This window comes from Rhinolophus hipposideros (genome assembly GCF_964194185.1).
Source record: "Rhinolophus hipposideros genome assembly, chromosome: 15".
Lineage (NCBI taxonomy): Eukaryota > Metazoa > Chordata > Mammalia > Chiroptera > Rhinolophidae > Rhinolophus > Rhinolophus hipposideros.
The window spans coordinates 4,887,967-4,911,644 of record NC_138061.1 but is presented as its reverse complement, the minus strand read 5'-3'; the positions used below and the strand labels follow the sequence as shown (position 1 = coordinate 4,911,644).

General features: G+C 45.6%; 1 protein-coding gene across 1 annotated transcript in view; it reads right to left on the bottom strand.

The window, feature by feature from the left end:
- ADAM12 (ADAM metallopeptidase domain 12) overlaps nucleotides 1-23,678 on the bottom strand; it is a 325,340-nt gene that overhangs the window by 268,429 nt on the left and 33,233 nt on the right. The window contains exon 2 of the mRNA XM_081074714.1: nucleotides 19,124-19,260. Coding sequence (XP_080930840.1) covers nucleotides 19,124-19,260 — 137 coding nt within the window. The remainder of the gene's footprint in view (nucleotides 1-19,123; nucleotides 19,261-23,678) is intronic.

The following is a 23,678-nucleotide window of genomic DNA, read 5'->3' as shown; positions in this document are numbered from 1 at the left end:
GGTCTTTGGGGGAATCACCACAGTCATACTCAGTTTCCATGATTAGATTGACTATCTCCTCCTCCAGTACCAAGGGTGGACACATGGCCCAGACATGGTCAGTCACTTATCTCGTTCCTCTGACCACACTGATCACTTCAAGTGTTGACACATGACCCAAATTAGTTCTCAGAGATTCAATTTGAGGACTCTTGTTTACAAGGTTGATATGAGACTGCAGCCATTGGCAGCTGTCTTGCCACTATGAAGACTGGGCTCTCTGAAAATAGAGCTAATAGAGTAGCTAAGCGCAGAGATTTGCAGAATAAATATCAGTTTTAAGGGCACTGGTTGAGTCACTTTGAGACAATGGAGCCTATCGTGTCTGAAGCCAGGAAATACCCCAGGACTTTCCAGTTTTCTAATTAGAAAAAAAAAAATCCCTCTGTAACACAGCAGGCTTTCATTAGTTTTCTGTCAGTCATAACCAAGAGTCAGTTTATTCATTAAGTAATTCTCAACAATAGATTATCATTCTCAGCCTGAGTCCATTCCAAAACAAAGGCTAGCTTTGGCGAGTTGGGTCCAGAAGGTGGACATATAATTAAAGTGCCCTGATTACATTACATTGAGTAGGGATCTGTGCTTAGAAATTGGCTGTGTCACAACCCGAATGTAGACACCAGTAAGCCATTCAGCTTTCAAGAAATCCACTTGCAGGGTCTAGCAGCTAGAGAGAATGGCATAATATCCAGATTGAAATGATGTAAGACAGTGGGAAATACAGACCTGACCCTTGAAAAAAGGTCAGCTGGGGTTGAGGATCTTTGTCATGTTAACAGAGGTGAGAGTGGAAATCTGGGAGTATGGTAAAAGGGTCCAGAGAGAGAATGCAGGGAAAAGGAAGTAGACAGAAGACAGAGCCTGGGGAGTTGCATAGATTGAGAAGGCTGGTGGAAGAGAACAGGAAGAGGGGCGGAAGCTAGAGGGGCGGTCAGGGAGGGAGAAGAACAAGGACAAACCTGGAACCAAGAAATCCAGGGGCAGCAGCTGGAAGGAAGACAAAGGTATCCCCAACTTCAAAGACCAAAAGGCGGAAGACCCCGGAGACGGAGAAAAGCTCAAGGACTTTATTGAGGATTCTGCTGACTTTGCCAAAAACTGTTCCAGGCAAGTGGTGGGGCCGAGCCAGGCTGCGTGAGTCACACAGCAAAGCCCCGGGGAAAAGTCAACCCCAGTGCCACCAGCTGCCTGAGAAGCCTGGTGGCGGAGGTGTGGGTGGAAAGGTGGGCACCTAGGACCTGGCGGTGAACTCAAAAGGATACAAATGCCATGGCTTCCTCTTTGATGGCAAGTTACCGCTTACTGCTAGTCTCACTTGCATTGGGACAGTCTAAGAAACTTAGTAAACAAAAGTGTGAAGCTACAATGCAGAGTAGCACATGCTCAGTAAAATGACCAAGAGCTGCATTATGTCTGTTCTGCAGGAAGGGACCAAAATACGAAACTGCGTACTATGAAGAGAAGAATGCGATTTTGCCCAGCATCTCCTGCTCAGATCAGAGAGGATCCTAAAACGTAGAAGACAAGGTTCCTGCCTCCTGGGGGTGCCAGTCTACGTTGCCGTCCCGCTCAGGATAATCCTCCGGGAAGCCCCCTTGGAGCTGTGCCCCTGAAATCATAAGACTACGCCCCCACGGGGTTTGGGGACCTCTCCGCCCCCCCAGGCTGGGTGTGGTTCTAGCACAGTTTTAGAGACAAAACTCACTTTTCTCTACTTAGGTGTTTGTCTCTTCTGCTGGGCTGAAAAATGCAGGGATTATACACAGGGGGACAAAAAAAAAGTACACACATTTTAAGAAAGGGAAAAACTATTAAAATGGTAATACTCAGTATATCACCAATAACAAAAGATGAATACACATCACGTGCATACATTTTTTTGGCACCCCCAGTATTTTATTCGTCTTCCTATCAGGGAGACTGGCACGGAGCGGACGGTCAATTAGGGTAGCAGATTTAGGAAAATAAAAAAAAAGACATCTAGTTAAATCTGGAATTCAAAGTCAAACATTGCACGGAACATTTGTTGTTTGTCTGAAAGTCAAATTTCACTGGGCACCCTATGTTTACCTGGCAACACTGCCTTCCATCCATGTTTGCTGAGTGAATGCAGAAGTGTAACAGCGGTTGGGTGGGAGAAGAAGCAAGCTGGGAGAGGACAATTACCCCTCTGAAGCCATTCTCCAAAAACAATAACTTTTAAAAGTAGTTTGATACTGAAGGCAGTACATGGGCAGTGCAGTTAGGACCACAAGAAGACACATGAAAAGTTAGAAAAAAGCTGTAGCCGGAACATCAGATGGGGGAACCACAGATGTGTGGAAGAGGCTCCCCACCTCTCCAACAGCTGGGTCCTGCCCTCGCCCACACCCCCAGACTCACAACTCCTGGCTGTACCTCTGGATGAAGGTGGATGAATTCAGTTTGTGTCTCTCCTCAACACAAATACAAAAGGAAAAACTGTGTGTGCAGCTGGGTGGCCTGACCACACGGTGGGGGCATTCGGAGACTGGGGTCATGGAGCCTGGGTGGTCAGGGGAGGCTTCAGGGAGGAGGTGGCCTTTGAGGAGGAGGAAAATCGCAACAGGCAGAAACCTCTTCTTTGGTTCTCACTCTGAATTTTGTTATTAAACCTAGAAACCAAGCCAATCATGAGACCGAGATCGTGGCTGGCTTCCTTAAACATTCAGTTTGTTTATTGTTTTAGCCCTTTCCCTGCTCCAGTAACAAGCACCTCTCTTGTATTCTCAGCAGATAACAGCCCCCTCAACACTGTCGGGATCAGCACAACTTTTTTCCCAACACTGTGAACTGCGCCCTCTTATTGGTGGGTGCGCACGTGTGTGTACACACACACACACACGCACACACACACCTCTGTGGAGAGGCGCTGCCAAGCTAATGGGCATTTCAGTCAAGTCTTCAGACTTTGTATTTTCCTCTTGTCTGTAATGTTACGTAACACCTTCTTACTTACTTGCCTCCCTTTGATGTGGGAGGCAACCTGTCTGGTTCAAACGAACACAGGATTTTAGCTGCTACTTTGCTTACAGGGGGCTGCAGCCATCGGAGGGCTTGACTGAGACTGGGGGTCCACTGCAAGGTGGCGCATTCACAGGCCTGACACGGCGGCGCTGCCACCGATTGGTGGGAGGATTCTCCTCAGGCCGGCTTAGGTATCTTCGTGGCTTGGCAGCTCGTTTACCCCAAAGGGACAGAGCCAAGAGACTGAGCTAAAAAGTGGAAGGTCACACACTACACTCCTGCTTTCTTCTACTGGTGAAACAGACCAACCCTGACTCAGTGTGGGAAGGGGTGTCAGCAGGGTGAGGGAAGTAGTTTATCACAAAGGCAGCTTAGAAAATTCAACTTAGCAAATTCAAACTATGCTAATTGGGAACAAAGTCTCCCACCCTGGAACTAGAAGGACATTTTAAGATCTTACAAAGAATGGCCAGGGCCCCAGGAGACCACACAGCAGGGAGGCAGAGAACTCAGAGGCCACACGAACACCATGTGCTTCACAGGGCGACGGTCCCATCCATCCATCACCCGCCCAGATAGGACTGGCTTTTATCACACAAGCTTCTACGGTGGACTCTGGGGAACAGTGGTGAGCAAAGGAGATATGTTTCTGTCCTCTTGGAACAGACAGTCCAATTCGGGAGGCAGACATGAAACTAGGATACAAGCAAATAAAATGGCAAGATATAGTGTGAAGGAAACAGAGAGCAATATAGCAACCAGCAGAGCGCGATGACCAGAAAGTCTCCCTTAAGAAGGTGGTTTGAACGCAGAGATGAGAAGAGGCTCACCCACCCACCATGTGAGCCAACGTGTGATGGAGGAACTCATGGCCGGAAGGCAGGAACAGGTGTTCACAGGAGGATTTCTGGGGCTCTTCTGGCTAGAAGCTCGGAGGAGAAGCCAAGTCAGAAATGAGGTGAGAGGCTAGGTGTGGAAGGTAAGCCCACACACCTTGTCCTCGGAGCTCTGAATAAAGAGGTTGGTGTGCACGGCACAGCCTCTGGGCTGCCAGAGAAGCTGAGGGTGGAGAGGCGTCAAGACAGGAGAGAGGGGAGTGGACAGAAGTCCCAAGAATGTGGGGAAAGAAGCCAGTTTGATTGCTGGAGAGGAGATCAGATGGTCCAAGTGAGGCAACGCAGAAACCAGCCGAGGGCAGTGTGGGGGCAGGATATGGCGGAAGAGAGCGTTATTGCAGAGGGAGTAGAGCACATATGAGTTTAGGGTTTCAGGCCAGTCTGCCTGCGGTTTAGCATCAGCTCAGTGGGGCCTCACATTACAGAGTCCGGCTTCCTGTTTTAGGCAAACTTTGGGAACACCAGCCACATGCAAATTGGGACACGCCAGAATCAATCAAGAGATACGACATGGATATTTTTAGGGAAAGAAATTTGCCTAAGAGCTCATTGTTTATGGTAACATTTTCAATAATTTAAAAATGCAAGCGCCTAAGGGAAATGCTTGATTGGTAAATTATTTGTGAAAATTCTTTCTTTTTTTTGTGTGGCATTCATCAAACCTAAATAGAAAAGCACCAGACCAAAACAAAAATCAGGACAAAAGTAAATGAAATGAAATAACTGAAAAACAGGGGACTCTCAAAGTACACATAACTATTAACTCAAATGTCTTAGGGGACCTACTATGTGCCAAGCACTGTGATGGGCCTTGAGGGTGCTGAGACGCACGATACAGAGTATCTGCCTTTAAATATTCCACAGGTTCCCTGGGAAACCAATAAGAAATCCACCCATTAGGTATGGATAACACGCACCATGCTGGAGGTACTGACTGGGTACTCAGGTAACCTGATCCATGGTGATGGTACCGACTAAGTATTTGGGTAATCTGATCCATAAAGGAGGTACTGACTGGGTATGTGGCAGCTACTAGACATTGACGATGGGTATGAACATGAAGAGTTGAGGAAAAACCACTTGTCTTAGTTTGCTTGGGCTGCTATAACATAATACCATAGACCGGGTGGCTTAAACAACAGACATTTACTTCTCACAGTTCTGGAAGCTAGAAGTCCAAGATAAGGTGCCAGCATGGTTAGGGTCATGGTGAGGTCCCTTGTCCTAGCTTGCAGATGGCCACTTTATCACTGTGCCCTCCCATGGTGGAGGAAAAGCTCTGGTCTCTTCTTATAAGGGCACTAATCCCATCATGGGGACCCTACCCCTACCACCTCCTCTAAACCTAATCACCTCTCAAAGGCCCTGTTTCCAAATGCCACTACACTGGGGGGGTTAGGGCTTCAAAGTGTAAATTTTGGGGGGCACACCAATATTTGGCCTGTAACGCCAACCAAAAAGGTAACTTCTGTGACGAGTCCCAAAAAATGAAGCCATGATGTGTTAAATGAGGGACTCAGGGCAGGAAAGGAAAGAGTGTAGAAAAACTATGCAGAGCACAGATGCAGGAATGAGCATCAGACGGAAGGGGGCTCAGGGCAGGTGTATCAGCCCCACACTGAGGGTTTGGGTCTCACTCTGAAAGAAATGGGGAGTCCCTGGTGGACTTGAAGCAGTTCTGAGACACGCTCAGATTTGTGTTGAGGAAAGACTTTCTACAACGGCAAGGAGAGGCCAGAGACGGAAGGGTCCAGTAAGGTGCTACTAAGATGTGCCAAGAAACACCAGACTTTCCGAAAATATTTCATGGCTTGGGGAGTATAAATCATCACCATCATCGTCATCACAATGAACCTGGCATGGACGAGACCCTTAAACGCCATCTTATCAATCTTAGCAAGAACCCTCTGAAACAGGTACATTTTGGGGTTTCTGTTTTTAATGGAGAAGCAGCGGCTCAAAGAGGTCATGTAACTTGCCAAAGGTCACAGAGCAAGGGAGTGCCAGGGCAGGGTCTGACCCCTGACACCCGGCTCCTCTTGGCGAAGCCACCCTGTAAATCGTCAGCTCTGATGGCCTTTCCTTCCTAAAACACTCTATTTCTGACCTCTTCTAAAACTACTGCCCTGAATGTCACTTCACTACCAAAATCTTCCAGGGGCTTTCCAGTACCTTTGGGATGGAATGCTCACTTCTTAGCCTGACAGTCAAGACCCTACTTAACCTGAAAACTGCTCACCCTAAGCCCCAATCCTGGTGGCATCTGTGACAGGTGCTTAAGAGCCAGTTGTGAAAACAAAGAGAAAAAAGTATGACTCATAGTTTCTATACTCCAGGGCCCTGGAAATGCTGAGCCCCGGATATGCTGAGCCCCGGAAATGCTGAGCCCCAGAAATGCCAAGAGTGGTGCCAGATCTCGACTGTGAACCTTTTCCATAAGGAGACAAAGGCATGGAGAATTCCCACAGGCTGCCTTGGTTTGTACAGAAGCTAGGACTTGTCACTTAATTAATGTTTCTTCCCATTTGATCCAGAAATCTAAGCAAAGAAATTCTAAGGCTGGATGCTTCAAATAAAGCAGTTAAATTAATTTGCTGTCGTGGCCGTAGGAATTTCTTGAAAGGAGCTGCCTCGGAGGTCAGTGAGTGAAGTGAGCCAACTCTGCACTGAAATTCTTGGAATCTGGAAAGATGGGCAGTCGTAACTGGTAAGGTTTCACCGAAAAACGTATGTGTTGTGTTCGAGGGTGTTTACTTAACTAAAGACATACATTTCCACAGCTTCTGGACATTTATAGGAAAAGATCTTTAAAACTTCTCCAACTCATCTCCCCACCTGCCAACGTCGCTGGCCAGCTCTTCCCCATAACGCCTGCTGGAGCAAAAAGCACGTCTCCATGTTCCTGTCTTTTAGAATCAACAAAAATGCACTTAGTGTTTTGTATCTGAGGAGCATTGCTTCTGTCCTTCCCACCTGACAGCTCCTGCTAAACCTGTCTCGGCACCTGAAGGATGTGGTACAGAAATCAGCCTCTGACTTTCGTCCTCAGAACTCAGAAAACGAGCAGTTTGTGTTATGCCCATTACAGGCGTTTCCCGGGCAGCTGCATTCCCAGAAAGGCTTCCAGACTGAACCAGACGAGCCTCAATACCTGCCAATGAATCAGCAGGCTGGAAAAACCCAGCTCTGGGACTCCACTGAGACTGTTCTGGAGATGAACCTTAAAAAGCTCCCTCCTCCCCTTACTTATAGCCATGAGGCAAGGGGTGGGGGGTGGTCTGCAGAACCGGAAGTCTTAACTCTTCCAAAACAACCCAGACATGAAAACTGCAAGCCATCAAATGTCTGCTCTCAGTGCCCCAGATGGGCAAAGATACACCCAGGCGGCCAGCACAGGCCGACCGATAGCCCCTGGGATGGGATGCATTCCCACGTATTCCACCGAAGGCTCTGAAACCAGCAATGACTTTTGGCAATGCAAACACATTCCTATTAGCTGAATAGGCACGGCCAAAGATTATATGCCCCAGTGGTCTTGTTTTGAACTATAAAAGAAGGGTCTAGATTTCAAAAGACCTATGACAGAATTCTCTACCCCTGGTGGGCTCTTAACTCTTCCTTATATTCATTCTGCAGGAGTTGACATCTCCTCGAGTTCTGTCTGAGCAAACTTCAAAGTAGTCCTGGATTACAATTGCCAGTTCTTGTGCATTTTTTAAAAGGCCAAAATTTCTCTATCACCAAGCACAGGGCCTGGGACACAATGTGCTTCAATAACTGTTTGTTGAGTAGATGAATATACAGAAAAATCTCAATAGAAAAGCAGGATAATCTTTAATCAGTAAATTCCCTCCCCGCTCAACAGTTATATATGCAAACTCTGAGATGGAATTCCATGGAATGGGGCCTTGTTGCCAGACAAGGCCACCACCCTCTACAGTTAAGCATGCTGCCCTGCCCAACTCTCAGGAATGAATGGACCCCCCACTCCCATTTCTGCAGGGCTCAATTTGCGTGGCTGAACATGGCACCCCTGATGAGATACTCAATAAACATCTGCTGGATGAAAAAAAAATCAAGACACTGTTAAAGTTCTAAAACACTACTTTTCAAATGGTAGACTATGTTTCCCAATGACAGACAGATGCATTTAAAGAGATATATAGCACACTTCGTTTTAATCATTTATATTCCTTTTATGTGTTTGAGAAAAAAGTCAGTAAGTACATCAAGCATGTCAAACCATTAAGTGTGGCTGCTTCTATAATTAGGCCAAGATACTGCCAATGGGTCACGGGTGATCAAAGTTGGGAAACATGTAAAGTGTGTCACCTACATATACAAATATGGCCCTGCTAATCCCTCAGTGATGGGGGACACTGTACACATAATGTTTCTGCATTTGGGCTGATCCCTCCACAGACCTTGAGAGGTCCCTTGTGAGATGCCTGCTAGGGTAAGATGTGCCATTTAAGGCCAGGGAACTGAGCCAGGCTAATGGCTCCCATGGGAACGGGGAACCCAAAAGGAGACACACTCCATAATCCTGGTCTCACAACTCTGTTTTGGGTTTATGACCAAGTCTTTAAATTATATACTGGGAAAATTAGTAGTTCAAGCAAAAAGAAGACCCTTAGTACCTTCACTGAGTAAAACTTGCATCTGAAAATGGTTATGGCAGCAGAATAAAATGTCTTCGTGTTCCACTTTTAGAAAAAAAGGTCAAATTAATTTTAAGTAATTAGGAGAAAGGTAGCCTTGAGGCATGGATTGACTTAGGGAAAATGAGAAGGCAGAGTTAGGTCAAATGCTATAGAACTGGGAATTAATTTTTTAGAAATAACATGTTAGGGAAGAGAACATAATGATTGGGTTTGATTTCAAGAACTGGTTTAGTTTACTGAAAATAGCCATTCCTCTTTTTTGACCTGTATAGGTATAGCCATATAAAACCAATTCCTGCTATAATTTTTCCTACACAATGTTTAAAAAGAAATACATCCTATAAAAAGGTATATGGTGCGTCGGTTATGACCCAGCATTTAAGATTTGTTCCTTTAAAGTCTAACAAGAGGGCACACGTGCATTTCCTTACTCTGTCAGCTGAGAAGAGCAAGAAGCAAAGGCACTGCTGTAGCAGCGAGCACACCCAGAGCCCAGATCTTGGTTTCTAACACCCTTCTTCAAGGCACTGGGGCTTCTTGGAGAAATGGCGGATTTTAAGACTGGGGCAGGAAATAAATGAGATAAACCTGGTACATCTTGTAGTGATAGAAAGTAAGGAAGAGCTAAAACACACACACACACACACAAATGGGTATATATTAAAGGGACACAGGCACCCACTGAAAGAACCCCAATGGCCAAAGCAGGAATAATTTGAACAATATCATAAACAACATAGTTGACTGGATGACAACCCAAAATACAAATAAACATCCATGAATCTGTGCTGATAGGAATAAATGATTCAACACTTAAGTAAATATGGAGAGCAGACAAACCTCACCTGCAGAAGGATTCCAAAAAATTTCTATAGCGACTTGACCTGCTAGGACGTGGAGCACAGCTCCTTTAAACACGGGGTGCGCTCAGTGACTTCTTCCCAAAGAATTCAGCATGGAAAAGGGGAAACCAGACAAACACGACCTCAGCCAGCTGATCAAGGTCAACATCAATGTGATAAGTCCTGTTGATAGTATGTGCCCTTGATATAGTGGAACAAGACTGATACTATGGTTTTCTCCCCCAGACAGGTAAGCCCAGGGCAACACTGAGAAAAACATCAGACAAATCCCAGTTGAGGGACAGTCCACAAAACCCCTGACCAGTACTCAAAACTGTCAACATCATCAGAAACAGCAAGTCTAAGTGACTGTCACAACCAAGGGGAACTTGAGGACACATGATGACCAAATGGGACACAGTGTCCTGGAAGGGATCTTAGAACAGAAAGAGGACATTAGGTAAACACTAAGAAAATGCAAATAAGGTATGGACTTTAGTAAATAATAATGCATCAATCTTAGTTCACTGTGACAAATAAAATAATGTAAGATGGTAAGGACAGGGGAAACCGGGTGTGAGGCATGTAGGAATTCTCTATACCACCTTTGCAATTTTTCTGTAAATCATATAAAAGACTTATTTCTAAAAATCTAACAAGAGCAGTCTTTGGGAGAGGGAAAAATCCAGTTTTATTCTTCCCTACCCCAAATCTCCAACAGGCAGTTTTCTGTAAACACACACCGTTCTGGAAGGCATGCGCTTCCTTTTACCCATTTGCATGTGGTGCCCACATGCATTCTCAGTGGGGTGGATATTTGCCCCCAAGGGGCAAAAATTGATACTTGGGGATGGGGCAAAACTTCTTAGATGATATAATGGTTTGGGAACCTCCAAACTTCAGTGCTACCCAACAAAATCTGATTCCTTGGTATTTAATTTTTCCCTAAAGAGAATTAATTTTAATTAATTCAATTTTTCTGTTTAGGCAGGCAATAATGAAAAATGATTGTAAAGTACTGGTGTAAACCACCCAAAACACATATCTAATGCTTATAAGGACGCATGCAAGAAATGGGGGAAGTCAGGAGCATGTTAAACCAACAATAAAGGAAAATCTCTCACAAGCTCTCTACACAGGATCACATCCTAGTCGCATGAAGCACTGTGTTCAGCTGTTATTTTTAATATGATTTCACATACTTGGTTGCAGGTATTCTCGGAGTAGATTTTAAAAGATTTCTTATAATTTTAAGGAAAGCATAGGAGCACATTTTAAAACACCTGAACTTTAAATTTTGGTTGAACAAAACATCTTCACCATCATGAGTATTCATCGAGCACCTACGAAGGAACTGTCTTCTTGGTTACGTTGTAAGTTCAGAGAAATTGTAGACTAAATTCACAGGTGATGGCTTCCTCGGCCTTCATGTGACAGGAGATTCTTAAATGTGACATTGACACACATTGAGTCTCTCTTGGGAAGATATGCTCTTTAGTCTTAAACTATGATTTTAAAATCCTAGTGCTTTCCAGAAATTATGTTCTAGTAAAATACTTCAATGCTCAGAATCTTTTCGTCTTCTTAAGAGAGTCCAGGTTAAAACATAAAAAGACACGTATCATTCATTGTTGCAAATGTATACGTGTAAAGGTGAGTAACGGGAAAGCTGGGGGTGGGGCATGTGGGAACTCTCAGCACAACCTTTGCAGTTTGTCAGTAAATCTAAAAACTCTTTACATCATTTAATTAGAGATATGTGATTTTAAAACTAAGTTCTCATTTATATGTATCACAATCATTAGTTCAGTCCACCGTGAGCTACTCAAGGGCAGGACGGTCTCACCCATCCCTGCAGTCACAGGAACTTGACCTCAGCCCGGGGACACAGCAGACTCTCACACGTCCTTGGATGATTGAATGAAAACTGAAAACAGAAATCGTCAAACCCCTTTTCTCCTAATATCTAGCAACCTTATGCTCTACGCGTCAGTCAAACATGGAGAGTCTTACCTAAGGATTACAAAGAAAAAAACAATCATAACCTCTGTTTCAACAATGTAGGGCGACCGGTTAGCTCAGTTGGTTAGAGCGTTATGCTAATAACACCAAGGTTGCTGGTTCGATCCCCACATGGGGCACTGTGAGCTGTGCCCTTCTTAAAAACAAACAAAAAGCAATCTAAACAACTATATCCCTTAGCATTATGTAACAGTGAGGGCAGTGACAGCAAGTGCTCCCCACGCCTGCTCTCTGAGCTGTCCCCTCGCTTCTGATTTATGAACCAGTCTCAACAAGATGCATAAGGGAAAGAAAACCGAGGTTTTCCGTGAGGCAGCAGAGTACTGTGGAAAGAACACAGGGCTAGAAGTCCATGGACCTGGGCTCAGTTACCAGTCTCGTCACTTCCCTTTCTAACCTGTCAACTTCTGCACTGTCACCTGCGAACGCATACACACTACCCACCTTGCAGGACTGCTGGGGGCACCGGTGAGATGCTGCCTATAGTACCTCCAGTCCAGGGGCTACAAACTACAGCCAGCAGGCCAAATCCAGCACACTGCCTGCGAGCTAAGAATGGTTTACGTTTCTAAATGACTTTTTAAAAATAAAACAGAATACCTCGTGACACACGGAAACTATATGAAATTCACATTTTAACATCCATAAATCAGTTTTATGGGAACATGGCCACGCCCATCTGTCTAGGTATCATCTGTGGCTGCTTCTCCATGACAACGGCAGAGCTGAGTAGCTGTGACAGCGTGTAGGACCCACACAGCTGAAGATGCTTTCTGTCCAGTGCGTCAGAGAAAACATCTGCCGGCCTTTGGTCTAGCTCCATCCAAGTCAAGAGGAGGTTCTTAGTGAGCGTCAGTCTCCTGACCCTTCCCAGCCATACCCCTAGTGCACTGGTTCTTAACCAGGGGCAGTTTTGCACCCTCTCCCTCAGGGGACATTTTGAGTTGACATGACTGGAGGGGAGCGTGCTACTGGCATCTAGTGGGTAGAGGACAGAGACGCTGCTAAACATCCTACTGTGCACAGGACAGCCCCTGCCCCTGCACACACGACAAAGAGCAGCCCCAAAGACAAGAGAGCTGAGGTTGAAAAGCCCTGCCACGGAGGAAGTGAAGGTGCAGAATGAGTTAAGGGAAAGGAAGGCGGAGGAACAGGACCCCACCTGGAGCAGAGAGGCACACGTGGGGAGTTATTCCAGGTAAGATATTCGCAGCCACAGAAGTGAAAAATGCAGCATTCCGTCAAGCTATACAAGACCTCCAAATGAGTTAAGAGTACCTACACTTGCAAAAAGGCAGTCAGCAACCTCTAAAATGTCCCGGTATTCCGAGAGTGCTTTGCAAAGTCTCCGCAGAAATGAAGCGGCTCCCAAGGCCCGCCCTGGTGTTTGAATAAACTGCAAACCTCGACTTCTGTCTGCTCTGCCTTCTGTAGCAGCCATGGCCAACTGGGCATTGCCACACCATGAGCGACCAGGGCCCTGGGCACAGAGGGAGGTTTAGGGCCAGTCAATAAACATTTCGCATTGCTCTAATAGGTGCCAAGACTGCACTAAGGAATGGGGCATAAACGGAGGCCACTGTCCCCCAGGGAGGGTGTGGCTGGTGGGAGGAGTGGAGATATTATAAACTAGCAAAGACAGCAAGGATGATTCGTGCCAAAGTGCTGAGCCCCAAGCCATGGAGTTAGCGTCTAAAGCTGGCACAGAGGCAGGAGGAGGACCAAAGGCCGGGTCTCAGTGAACCTACGAAATACCTTCCAGTTTTCGTGCTTTCCCACAAATTCAACACGGCCATGTCTTCTCTCCAGAATGTTACTTCTCAGAATGAGCATAGCTCAGTTGGCTTATTTGCGGGCCTTTGCTCTGTACTGATATCCAACTGAAGGAGCTGAGTCACTGTCAGGGAGTAAGAAGTTTGCCCCATGCGAGGAAGAGGGACCGAGGACATACTTTGGGGAGATCAGAGGATGGACGTATGCTCTAAGCCACGTGTCTGCAGCATCTGTTTCTGCCATGTCCACAGGCTCTACCTGCGTGAGTACAGGGTGTTCTGGGCATGGCCGCACATCACAGAGACACACGTGACTTCTGAGGAAAAGGTATGGAGACGGCCAATGTGGCTGGGGAAGTCGGAATGGGCTTCTTAAGAGAAGGGGCTTCGGGAGTGCGCAGGACTCAGGGACACAGCCTATGCCAAGCACCGTGGAGAAGAGCATGGCATATTTAGGCAACGACTGCCGCTGACCAGCTGGCAGGCTGAGAGCTGGGAACTGAGCCTCTGGCATTAGGATGGCCCAGCCTGCATAGCACCTTGGGCATCATGCAAAGGAGCCTGGCTTTGGAGGCAGGTAGGTATCATGAGAGGCTTCTGAAGGGTGTCTCCAACCTCATGATTGCAGGGGAGATGGGGGTGACAACCTTTTCTTCTCGGGGCTACTCCATAGAGAACATGGTGGGGGTGCTATGTTCACTTCGGGGCACAGTGCATTTAAAGTAAGTGGGAACTTTCCGCTGGAGGGGCCGGAAATTCACTGGAAGTCAGTGACCAATCTCCGGGTTCAAGGCAGGCTGAGCAACGCAGATTTTAAGCCAATGTGTGATAGAGGACAAATGGTGAGCTCGTCAAATGAAATGTGCCTGACACAGCACTTCACACACAGGATGAGTGCAAATGAGGCGGCTATTCGAGCCTTCATTTACTCATGTGAGTCCATCCTTTCCCTGCTCCAGCTGGACGGTGAGGTCACACGAATGAATGACATGGCCAATGGGAACCCTTAACCAGAAGTGGGTCTAGGAAGAAACTCAGGGGAAACCAACAGTTAAAAGACAAAGCTAAAAAGAGGACTAAAAAGCAAGAATTAGGAACATATGAGGAGAAACAAGAGGGAACGGGGTCTCCTCGGGAGCCAAAGGAAGTGAGAATTTCAAAGGAGAGTGAATCAGAGTCAAGACGAGTAAGATACAGAATGAAAGGCATGTGCTGGCTTCGGCATGTTAGAAGGCCACCTATGACCTTGGCAAGCGCAGCTGTGCTGAAGGGTTGCGCGTGGAAGCTGCTACCGAGGGGAGCAGAGGGAATGAGGAGCGGAGCTAGCACATGTCCCCACCCCTCTGAGAAGACGGATTGTGAAGGGGTGACAGGGTGGTTCTTTGAGGGATAAGCAGGTCTCAGTGTTCTCAGCTGTGAAACAGAGCAAATGGAAATGTAGGGAGAATCCACCTCTGCGGTTTTAATTAGTTGCTATTTGATATTTGAGACCTGCAAGAGGCTAAAGGAAGCTTTGGTTTCATGCTCTAATCCATTTGCCTTTTTATTTTCCATTTCATGTACTAGTTCCATAATTTCATTCTCATGCAAGAAAGCTAGAAATTGGAAATTTCCTGGAGCATTCCAAGCCTGAGCTCGAATGAGGTCATCTCACGATTAATCAGATCTTGACATGTCTTCCCGGGGTCCACGGCTGATTGTTTTCAAGACATGAAATTGGAGATTGGCCCCTAGAGACACTTTAAACTTTCAATATCACTTTACACGTATGTAGTAGTTTTCAGTTTCCACCGTAGTTTGACACGGTTTCATCTCATTCCTACAATGACCCTAAGAGTGAGGAAAAGCAGGTAAGCCGATCCTCTTTGTTATACGTCAAAACGACAGTAAGCAAACAAACCATACACCCAAAGTCACATTCTTCCCCACTCTTCTACTCTTTCCGCTAAATTGTCAGTGGCAATGATGGCTTAATTCTAAATTTGTAAAGGATGTAATAATATCCTATCACATATTTCAATGAGAGAGAGAGAATCAGAAGAGTCAAGTTCACCAGCTCTCTGGTTTCCACAAGTACCAGGTTCTAAACCCTGCATGTTCCTGAGGGCATTTTATAAAAAGGAAGATGCCTGGGCCTTCCGCAAATCCAGTGAAATCAAACTCTCAAAGACTGCATGCCAGACATTGTTATTTATAAATGTTTCCCGGTGACCTTAATACACAGCCAGGCTGAGAACCACTGTCTATGGTAAGTCAAAGATGATGCAATGAAAACCAAATTAATAAAGGGATCCTTTCTCTTTGAGGGTATTTATGATGGCACCACCACTCACCTACTTAGCAGGAGCAAAATGTGTCTAATCCTCTGGCAAGTCCAATGGACTCTCCCTTCAATCTGATCACTTCTCACCATGGCCCACATGCAGGGTGGGAGCTGTCTCCCTTGCTTTCCTGGATGCTGCACCAGCCTCCCCACTGCTCTCCTGGTTTGCACTTGGGGTCCCATGCTGGAGTCTCTGCACAGTTGTCAGCACTCTGTTAAAACTCACTGCCACTGCCAGACGCAAAGCCCTGCAGTGTCTTCCCCTTCCAGCCCAACCTCATCTGGGCCCTGCCAACCTCTGTGCACTCCCCCCTTCTCTCCCTCTGTTCCAGCCTTATGCTTGCTGTTCCCTCTGTGTGGATGCTCTTTGCCAGGTCTCTGCATGGCTAGCTCACCAGTCCCTCCTTCAGGTCACTGCTCAATGTGACCTCCACAAGGAGACATCTCCTGACCACCCCGTGGGGTGCAGATCAGAACACTGGGTCCTGGAGCCAGGGTTAGTGAGTCAGGACCACGTGGTGATGTGCTTCTCATGCCAAGCCTAGTTTTCCTATGTGCTGTGGACATGAGGTCCACCTCCGAGCAGGACCGGGGTGAGTTAGAGCTTCATTTTAGGGCAACAACTCTGGCAGACTGTCTGGAGGAAACCAGAGGCTGCCCTGGAATTACATGTCCCCTTCTCTACCTTCCCAAGTCCCCAGGTCCTGTGTCATTCCCAACTAGAAACCGTCTGTTCACACTTCCAGGTCCAGTTTACTGGACTTCTGATGTCCGTCCTGACAGAAACGCTGTTTAAGAGTTAGGTGTTTCTGTATATATTATAAGGAATGCTTCTATTATCATGAACACTGCATGTGTTACATCTGGAAAGAACCACAGGAATGAATGTTACGGTTTGGTCACAAAATCAGAATGTTTACTTAGCAGAGAAAGAGGGTTACAGTGGATCATCTCAGGACAAATGTCTGTTTTCTACAGGCTACTATTACTACAGTGAGGCCACATACGACCCACTCAATCCGGCCCTGTGTTTGGCCCCTCCTGCTCCCATGTCATCACAAGACTGTCTCATTTCCCAGTGCACTGCAGACACACCAGCTACTCACACGTTTGCTCTTTTCTCGTCTGGCTCTTTAAAGCTTACTGAAAAAGTTTAATAGCTTTCATAAAAAGGTCCTCCCTGGCAACCTATAAAAGTAGATCTCCCCTGTCGGTCCCTTCAATAATATGTTGTTTCGTTCTTAACACTTATCCCAATCTGAATTTGTTTTATTTACATTTTCCTCATTAGAATGTAAGTTGCACGGGGGCAGAAAGCTCGTGTGCCTTCTTCATTAACCGTGTGCCTAGCACCTGGCACAAAATAGGTGCTCAGGTAAAAAAACAGGGCTGAATAGAAAGCAACATGGGAGCAAGAAATACAACAGGGGAGCAGGAAAGCAAGAATGCAAATCTAAAGTGTCTACATTCTAAGGCACAGGAGGCAAAGTTGTGCCACAAAAATATTCCTGAATGTGTGTTTTATATACTCGAAGATACACTCTGTGAACACAGTTTAAATTAAAACGTTTACTATTAGGTTTGCCAACAAGACAGACATACACATCATTAGCCAGAATCCCTATTCCCACAACAGGTGCACATATCTACCCAATGGAGAATTACAGCAAACGTAAAAGCACACTGATGGTCACTTATGTACATGTATCCCTTTCCATTCAGGGTCTTAGTGGTTAACCATCACTTATGGGGAGATATTCTAATTATAGTGCCATAATGCTGGTCCTATGAGCCGTATGTTGAGATGAGCCCCATGGCATTACAACAAAATGCCATTCCCCAAATCACCTAGCTCCCTATTCCTTTAAATAATCTCAGTAACCTGGAGGTACTTTAACACAATAGGTATGTGCCTCCTACCCACGAGGTTCTAATCTTGCAGGTAGAATCCCAGGGGAGTTGGGACAGTGATCAAACAATAGCGGCTCCTCCTAGTTTTCTACAAAGGTGGTACTAGTGACCCACCGTCATCAGGCTTCAATGTGGCCGGCAGCAGACGTGCAGCTTTCCTGTCTGGCCACCTCATGATGTCTGCAAGATGGCTAGCTGGCAGGAATTATGAAGCTGGGGGTCAGAAACCAGTGCCACCCTGATCCATTCCAGTAGCGCATAACAACCCATACCGCCCAACTCCTCCAGGTAAGGTTGCCACATCAAATACAGGACAGCAGTGAAATTTGGATTTCAGATATACGACGAAGAATTTTTTAGTATAATCACATCCCCAAATATTGCACTGGGACTTACTTATACATATATTTTTAAAAAATGCACTGTTTATCTGAAGTCTAAGTGTAATGGGGCATTTGTACTTTTATCTGTTAAATCTGGCAACCCTACCACCAGGGAAAGCCCCCGTGACAGCTTCCATTGCCCAAGAAACTTTGGGTGGTTCCCTATTTTTGTATTATTAATTAGTGCCCATAGATATTTTAAAGATGTACTTTTTTATGAAATCGTTTACTTCTCTGTCTCTGCATCTATCAAATCATGTCTAATTTTGCTGATTAATGGCACAATGAAATGGTCTTTAATGTCTTAAGTTTTTCTTCCAGGAAACATGAGCACCACACTGATTGACTTGTGCTTTGTGTATTCAATTTGCAACGGTCTCCATGAAACAGAAATATTTTGTAAGTGCAGATTTGGCATTAAGATCCTTTAACCAAACCTCTGACTTTTCTGAATGCTCACTTTCAACTGAAAGCTCTCTAGAAAATCAATTAATGATGTAACCCATATTATTATTACTCATTTAAAGGTGGTCCACTACAGCCCTTCCAGAAAGCTACAGAAAATTTTCACAAATCACTCTTAAAAAAAAAAAAATCTGTTTTCTATTATAAAAAAATAACCTAAAAAATAGTTCCATATAACACAAGGACAAAGCCATCTGTCTGATCTCTCCAAAGAGCTCATATTTCCATAGATTTTATCACTTTCCAACTCTTTCAACAAATTCTGAAATTTAAGGAAGTCATGTAGATTTGGCAGATAAGACTCACTGAAATATTTAATTTAATCATGAATATTTGAATTATTTTATATTATTCTTTTACATCACAGAAGGCTCAAATCAAACACATGGCCAAGTAAACGACATGTAAAACTGCATTAAAACTCATTACAAACTGAATTTTTGAAAGTTGCATTAAAATGTTTCTACCAATAATCGGTCAATAAAACCAAAATGTTGATGAGCTAGACACGAATACAGAAAAATACCCAAGACTCAAGAAAAAAAAGCAAAACGCAAAAGTGTGTATCTGGATACGTAATCCCGGGGGTGGTGTGTGAAAAATAACTTTCAACACATGCAAATGACACCACTCATCGGAACTGACACATCAAAATTGGTTTGTATTTCATGTTCACGAGAATAAAAATTTCACTTTATGAGGATGAAGTGAGCAATTAAAATAAAGACAAAACTTGAATGAAAGAGCATGAATGCAGTAAATGTGATTTTAAAACCTCAGCCATCAAAGTAAAGAAAAAAGCAAATCAAACAACTGACCTTTGAGTCGAGGCTCTTCGTTGGGTTCCAGAGGTCTCCGTTCAAAAAAGAGGCACTGACAACTTCATAGGCGCCTGCCTGGTCCCTTGTTTGGGCCTGTCCCACAGAAGCGGCTGAGTTGCTTCCCAAGTTCACCCCTGCATCAAAAAGAAAACAGCCCCGTTCTTCATTCTCCTCAGGAAGAGTTTGGCATCAGAAGCTTCTGATGCAAATGACTCAGTGGAAATATCTGGAAGTTGAGTAAAGCTAGGGAAACACCATAATCTATTGGATCACAACATATGTCAAGAGGGAGGACATCTCTGTCAATCTAACCATAAAATTTTGTAACTTGAAGAAAACAGAAGCTAAAATTTTTCTTTCAAGACTTATGGATGTGCGGGGTGATTATAATAGTCAAAGTATATAATTCTGTCTTCAGTAAGCAACAAAACTGCAACCATGACTTTCTAAACGATGAATTAACGCTTTGCTTAAGATCATCTCTCTAGGAAAAGTCTCAAGGCTTTAGTTGCATTAAGACTAAATCCATTTCTCTAAGCACCAGGGAATCAGTCAAGCACAATGCCACCCCCCTCCCCGCATTCACAGAGGCTAATTTTATATGATGCAGTGAGTGATCCTACAGACAAAATTAATTTGCCAGTACAGACTGACTAGACTGGTGTATGAAAAAAAAATTAAGTCATTCAATAAACGATTATATGATCTTGTTTCCTGGGGTCCTGTCTGTCCAAGCAGTTAATATACCGACACGGGTTCAATTTAGCCCAATTTCCATAAACAATCCTAATGGAAAGTATAACATTTTTCTCTTCTGGAGAGTGTATCACTTTCTTAACAAATACAGTCATTTCTCTGGGCTTGCTGTCCTATGAGGTCACGCTCCTTTTCTTTGTTGTGACCACAGAATATCCCTCAAGGTATGAGATGGGGGCAGATTCCTTCACATGTTATTCCTATTTCTTCAACCAGGGCTCATAATTTTCAGACCTGACTCATAATAGCACAGTTTTAAGTTACTAAGGAGTTCACATTTATTGGGCACAAATGGTATTGAAATTTTAATCCTAGACATTTTACAGCTCCCCAAATACTTTTAAATCCACACCATTTTATCATTCTCGATGTGGAAGTCTGCACTTATATTCAGGTTACGAAAGGATTACTACTCGAGTATTAACTGTCTAACACAGCCTCTCTGGAAAACTCTCAAGTTAGTCACAACACATTGAAAACTCCCAGGTGCTGAGAGCCAAGGGGACAAGAGGCACTGAAAGCTGGGAATATGGCCAGTAGCAAAGGGCGTGAGCTGAGCCCCTCAGCCCTGTGGGGAGGAGAGGGGGAGAGGGGACCATGAGCATAGGTGAGCAAGGGCAGGAGACCTGTGCTGCTCGGGGCTGGGCTGAGCTGGGGCTTCAGGGCTGAACCCGTATCCGAGAGATGAGGGTTCTGGCTGTGCAAGCAGAGGGGCCGGCCCTGGGTGGTGACAGCTGCGGACATTGGTGAAGGGGTGGCTGGAGGTGGAAAGAATGGGCCGTCTGAATGGGGGACATCAGAAGCCCTGGCTGCAGAGGGACAGCTGGCAGCGCGCAGGTCTTGAGTAAATGAACCTTGCCCAGTGGCTTGATTTCCATGTGCCCCGAGGGAGTGTAGCATTGCTACCAGCAGGGGCTTTGGAGGAAGACATACGTCAGTATCGGTGCCACCTCGACCACAGATCCGCTGTGGGACCCGGGTCCAGCAGTTTGCCCACTTTCGTGTTCATTCATTCGTTCTCTTGCTCACCATTCAACGACTGTTTATTAACTGCCTTCCTTGAGAGGGTCAGTCTAGATGCGATGTCTCCACTCAAAAGCCCCTTCTCCCTGCTTCAGGCCGGCACTCCCCCACGTGCTGGGGGAGCCAGGCCCTCTGCCTACACGGCCGGGACCCTCATCTCCTCGCCTGAGTCTCACCCCAGAACACTCGCCTCGCTCTGTTCTGCGTATCTAAGAGAGGGTGTCATGCAGGGACTCTGGTCCCGCTCCCCGCACAAGAACGCAGGATACGGTGAGATAAAAAAGGAACAGCCACGGAGCCATGGATGGGGGTTCATACCACTATAGTCTCGCTGGCAGCTGGCTGGAGATACAGGTAGCAGGAGCCACACGATCCGCAAGCTGCCATCTGCTTCTCTGCCAACCAACGACCACCCCTCTAGCGTAGCCACGGCAGTTATATTAGTGGCTAATGGCTAACCGGTAACAGCAGATGGCCATCTGATTACCGTTGATGGCCACCTAATAACCAAGCCAGCACCTTTCCACGGGAGGCCTAGAGCCTGGAAACTGCTTTCTGGGACTCTGTCCCCACAGAGGGACACAGATAAAGCTGCTTTCCTGTCTTCCAGTCTTGTATTGGGAGAGAGACGACTGAACAAATAAGACCATTTCAGAAAACAGCCAGCACTCTGACAACAGGGCCACGGGGACCGTCTGGGCCATCTCTAACTCTCCCGTAAATCAAAACTGAACTCAAAATAAAAAGTTACTAAGAAAAACGAGGTGATGGTAGAGTGGCGGGGAGGGCTACTCTTGATGGATAGGTGACGAAAGACCATTTTGTGTGTTGCTGTTGGGACGAGGAGCATGTAAGCCAACATGTGAAGAGGAGAAGCACCCAGGCCCACACAGAGCCACAGGAGGAGCGTGTCATCAGGGGACAGTGAGTGCTTCCTTTTGCCATAAAATGAGGCAGAGAGTGGCCACGCTCGGGGGAGATAATACACTGAAGCCTGAATAACACCAGCTGGTTTCTGGGGCATCGTTCTCTCACCTTTGGGAGAGAACAGCTTAGGGCCTCGGGCCTCCTGCTCAGGGCCCTCAGTGAGACCCACGTGTTAGAATTTACTGAAACAAAGTGAGTTCTGCTCCAGCTGTATGGCCCCTGCAGAGCTGGACAACAGAGTGCAACGAATGAAACTTATCTTAAAAGAGAGCTGGTATGTTATTTGTATTGGGTTAAGAAGGCTTTGAAATACTAGCAATCAGGGAGTATAAACTGGAGATGTGTCTGAACTTTCCCCTCAATCAATGAAAACCACGCCACATGTCAAGAGTCATCACGGCCATTATTTTGGACTTTTGAAAAGTCAGGTAAAACTGTTAGAGTGATTGCACGCATTTCCAAATTTCCTCCAAGTAAACAAACTCGTCTGATGATAAGCTACTCCTAGCAGTTGTCAGTTAAGTTTCCAACACAAGTGAATTGTCAGACCCATGGGTTCGTCACAAATCCTATTGTCCAAGGGTCTGTTCAATGGGATGGAGGAGGAGTTCTCAAACTGGAGTCCTCTGCCACCTCCCACCACCACCACCGCAGCGGGAGGACAGGATGGCTCAGGGGGATTCCAGTCACAATGCCCAAAGGCCTAGAGGATTTTCACCCAGGTCTCTCGCACTGGGAGAACAAGCCCTTGCATGTAATAGATCGCGCTTGAGAAGCTGTGTGTCTCAGAAGGAAGGAGATGGTGCCACAAACTCCAGGTCTCCTGGTCCAGATGCCTCTGCCAGGCGGGGGCCTAGGAGAGGCAGCATCTCCAGAGCCTTGACTTTGTGGAAGCTGAGAGGCCTCCTGTTTGACAACCAGGCCGCAGCTGCACAAACCGAATACCAAGGACACCCTAAGTCTTCTGGATCCTTTTCCTCTAAGACTCTTAGGAGCAGAAAAAGACGGTTATTTACTCTCCTGAAGGTAACATGTTCCAGCCCTTTTCACCTCTGTATTTCAGCATTTTAGCGCAAAAGCAGTCCTTTCTGGCTGGAGTTTTATCTTCTGAGAGGCTTTATCTGTATGTATTCCCAGGAGAATTGAGAGGCAGACTGTGCCAGCACTTGTAGAATGTTGTGCAACCTTTTTAAGAAACTGAGTGACTGTACTATTTGCTGAGTATGGTACTTATTATCTACATACATGATAATGAGGCCATCTCTCAGCTTTTTAATTGGTTGCACAATATCCTCCCCAGCAGTATCTGTAGTCAGAAGACCATTTCTTAGGAGCTTTTCTTCGTGTTTCTACACTGGTATTTCTTTGAGATGATGGAAATAAAAATTTTATTTGTGCTGCATGGATGGACAGAATAAATTACACACAGTTAAAAAACAAATTACACACAGCTGTGAGATATCAGAATGTATTTTATGGAGTGATCTTGTTGACAAACCATAAAGGCAGGTCTTGAATGATGGGTACATTCAAGCCCTAGAAACTGAGGGAAAAAATATGACCTTATAAAATATACAGTTTGCATACATTTTTGTCTCTCATAGCATTTGGGCATCAACAGAACTCAGCTATCTAAATAAAAAATGTGAAGAGCTGATATTGGGGAGGAACTTCAGCTGTTGCTGGTGGGTAACCTGTTACACTGCTTTGTGACATTTTAATGCAATGGCCAGTTTGCTTCAGTCTCAGAGTAGAAAGAAGCCTATTAGATATTTTGGTTTCTACCACAATTATCTTCTGTGACAATAAGCTCTGCTTTCCCCTGGGACGTGCGTGTTCCCACTAC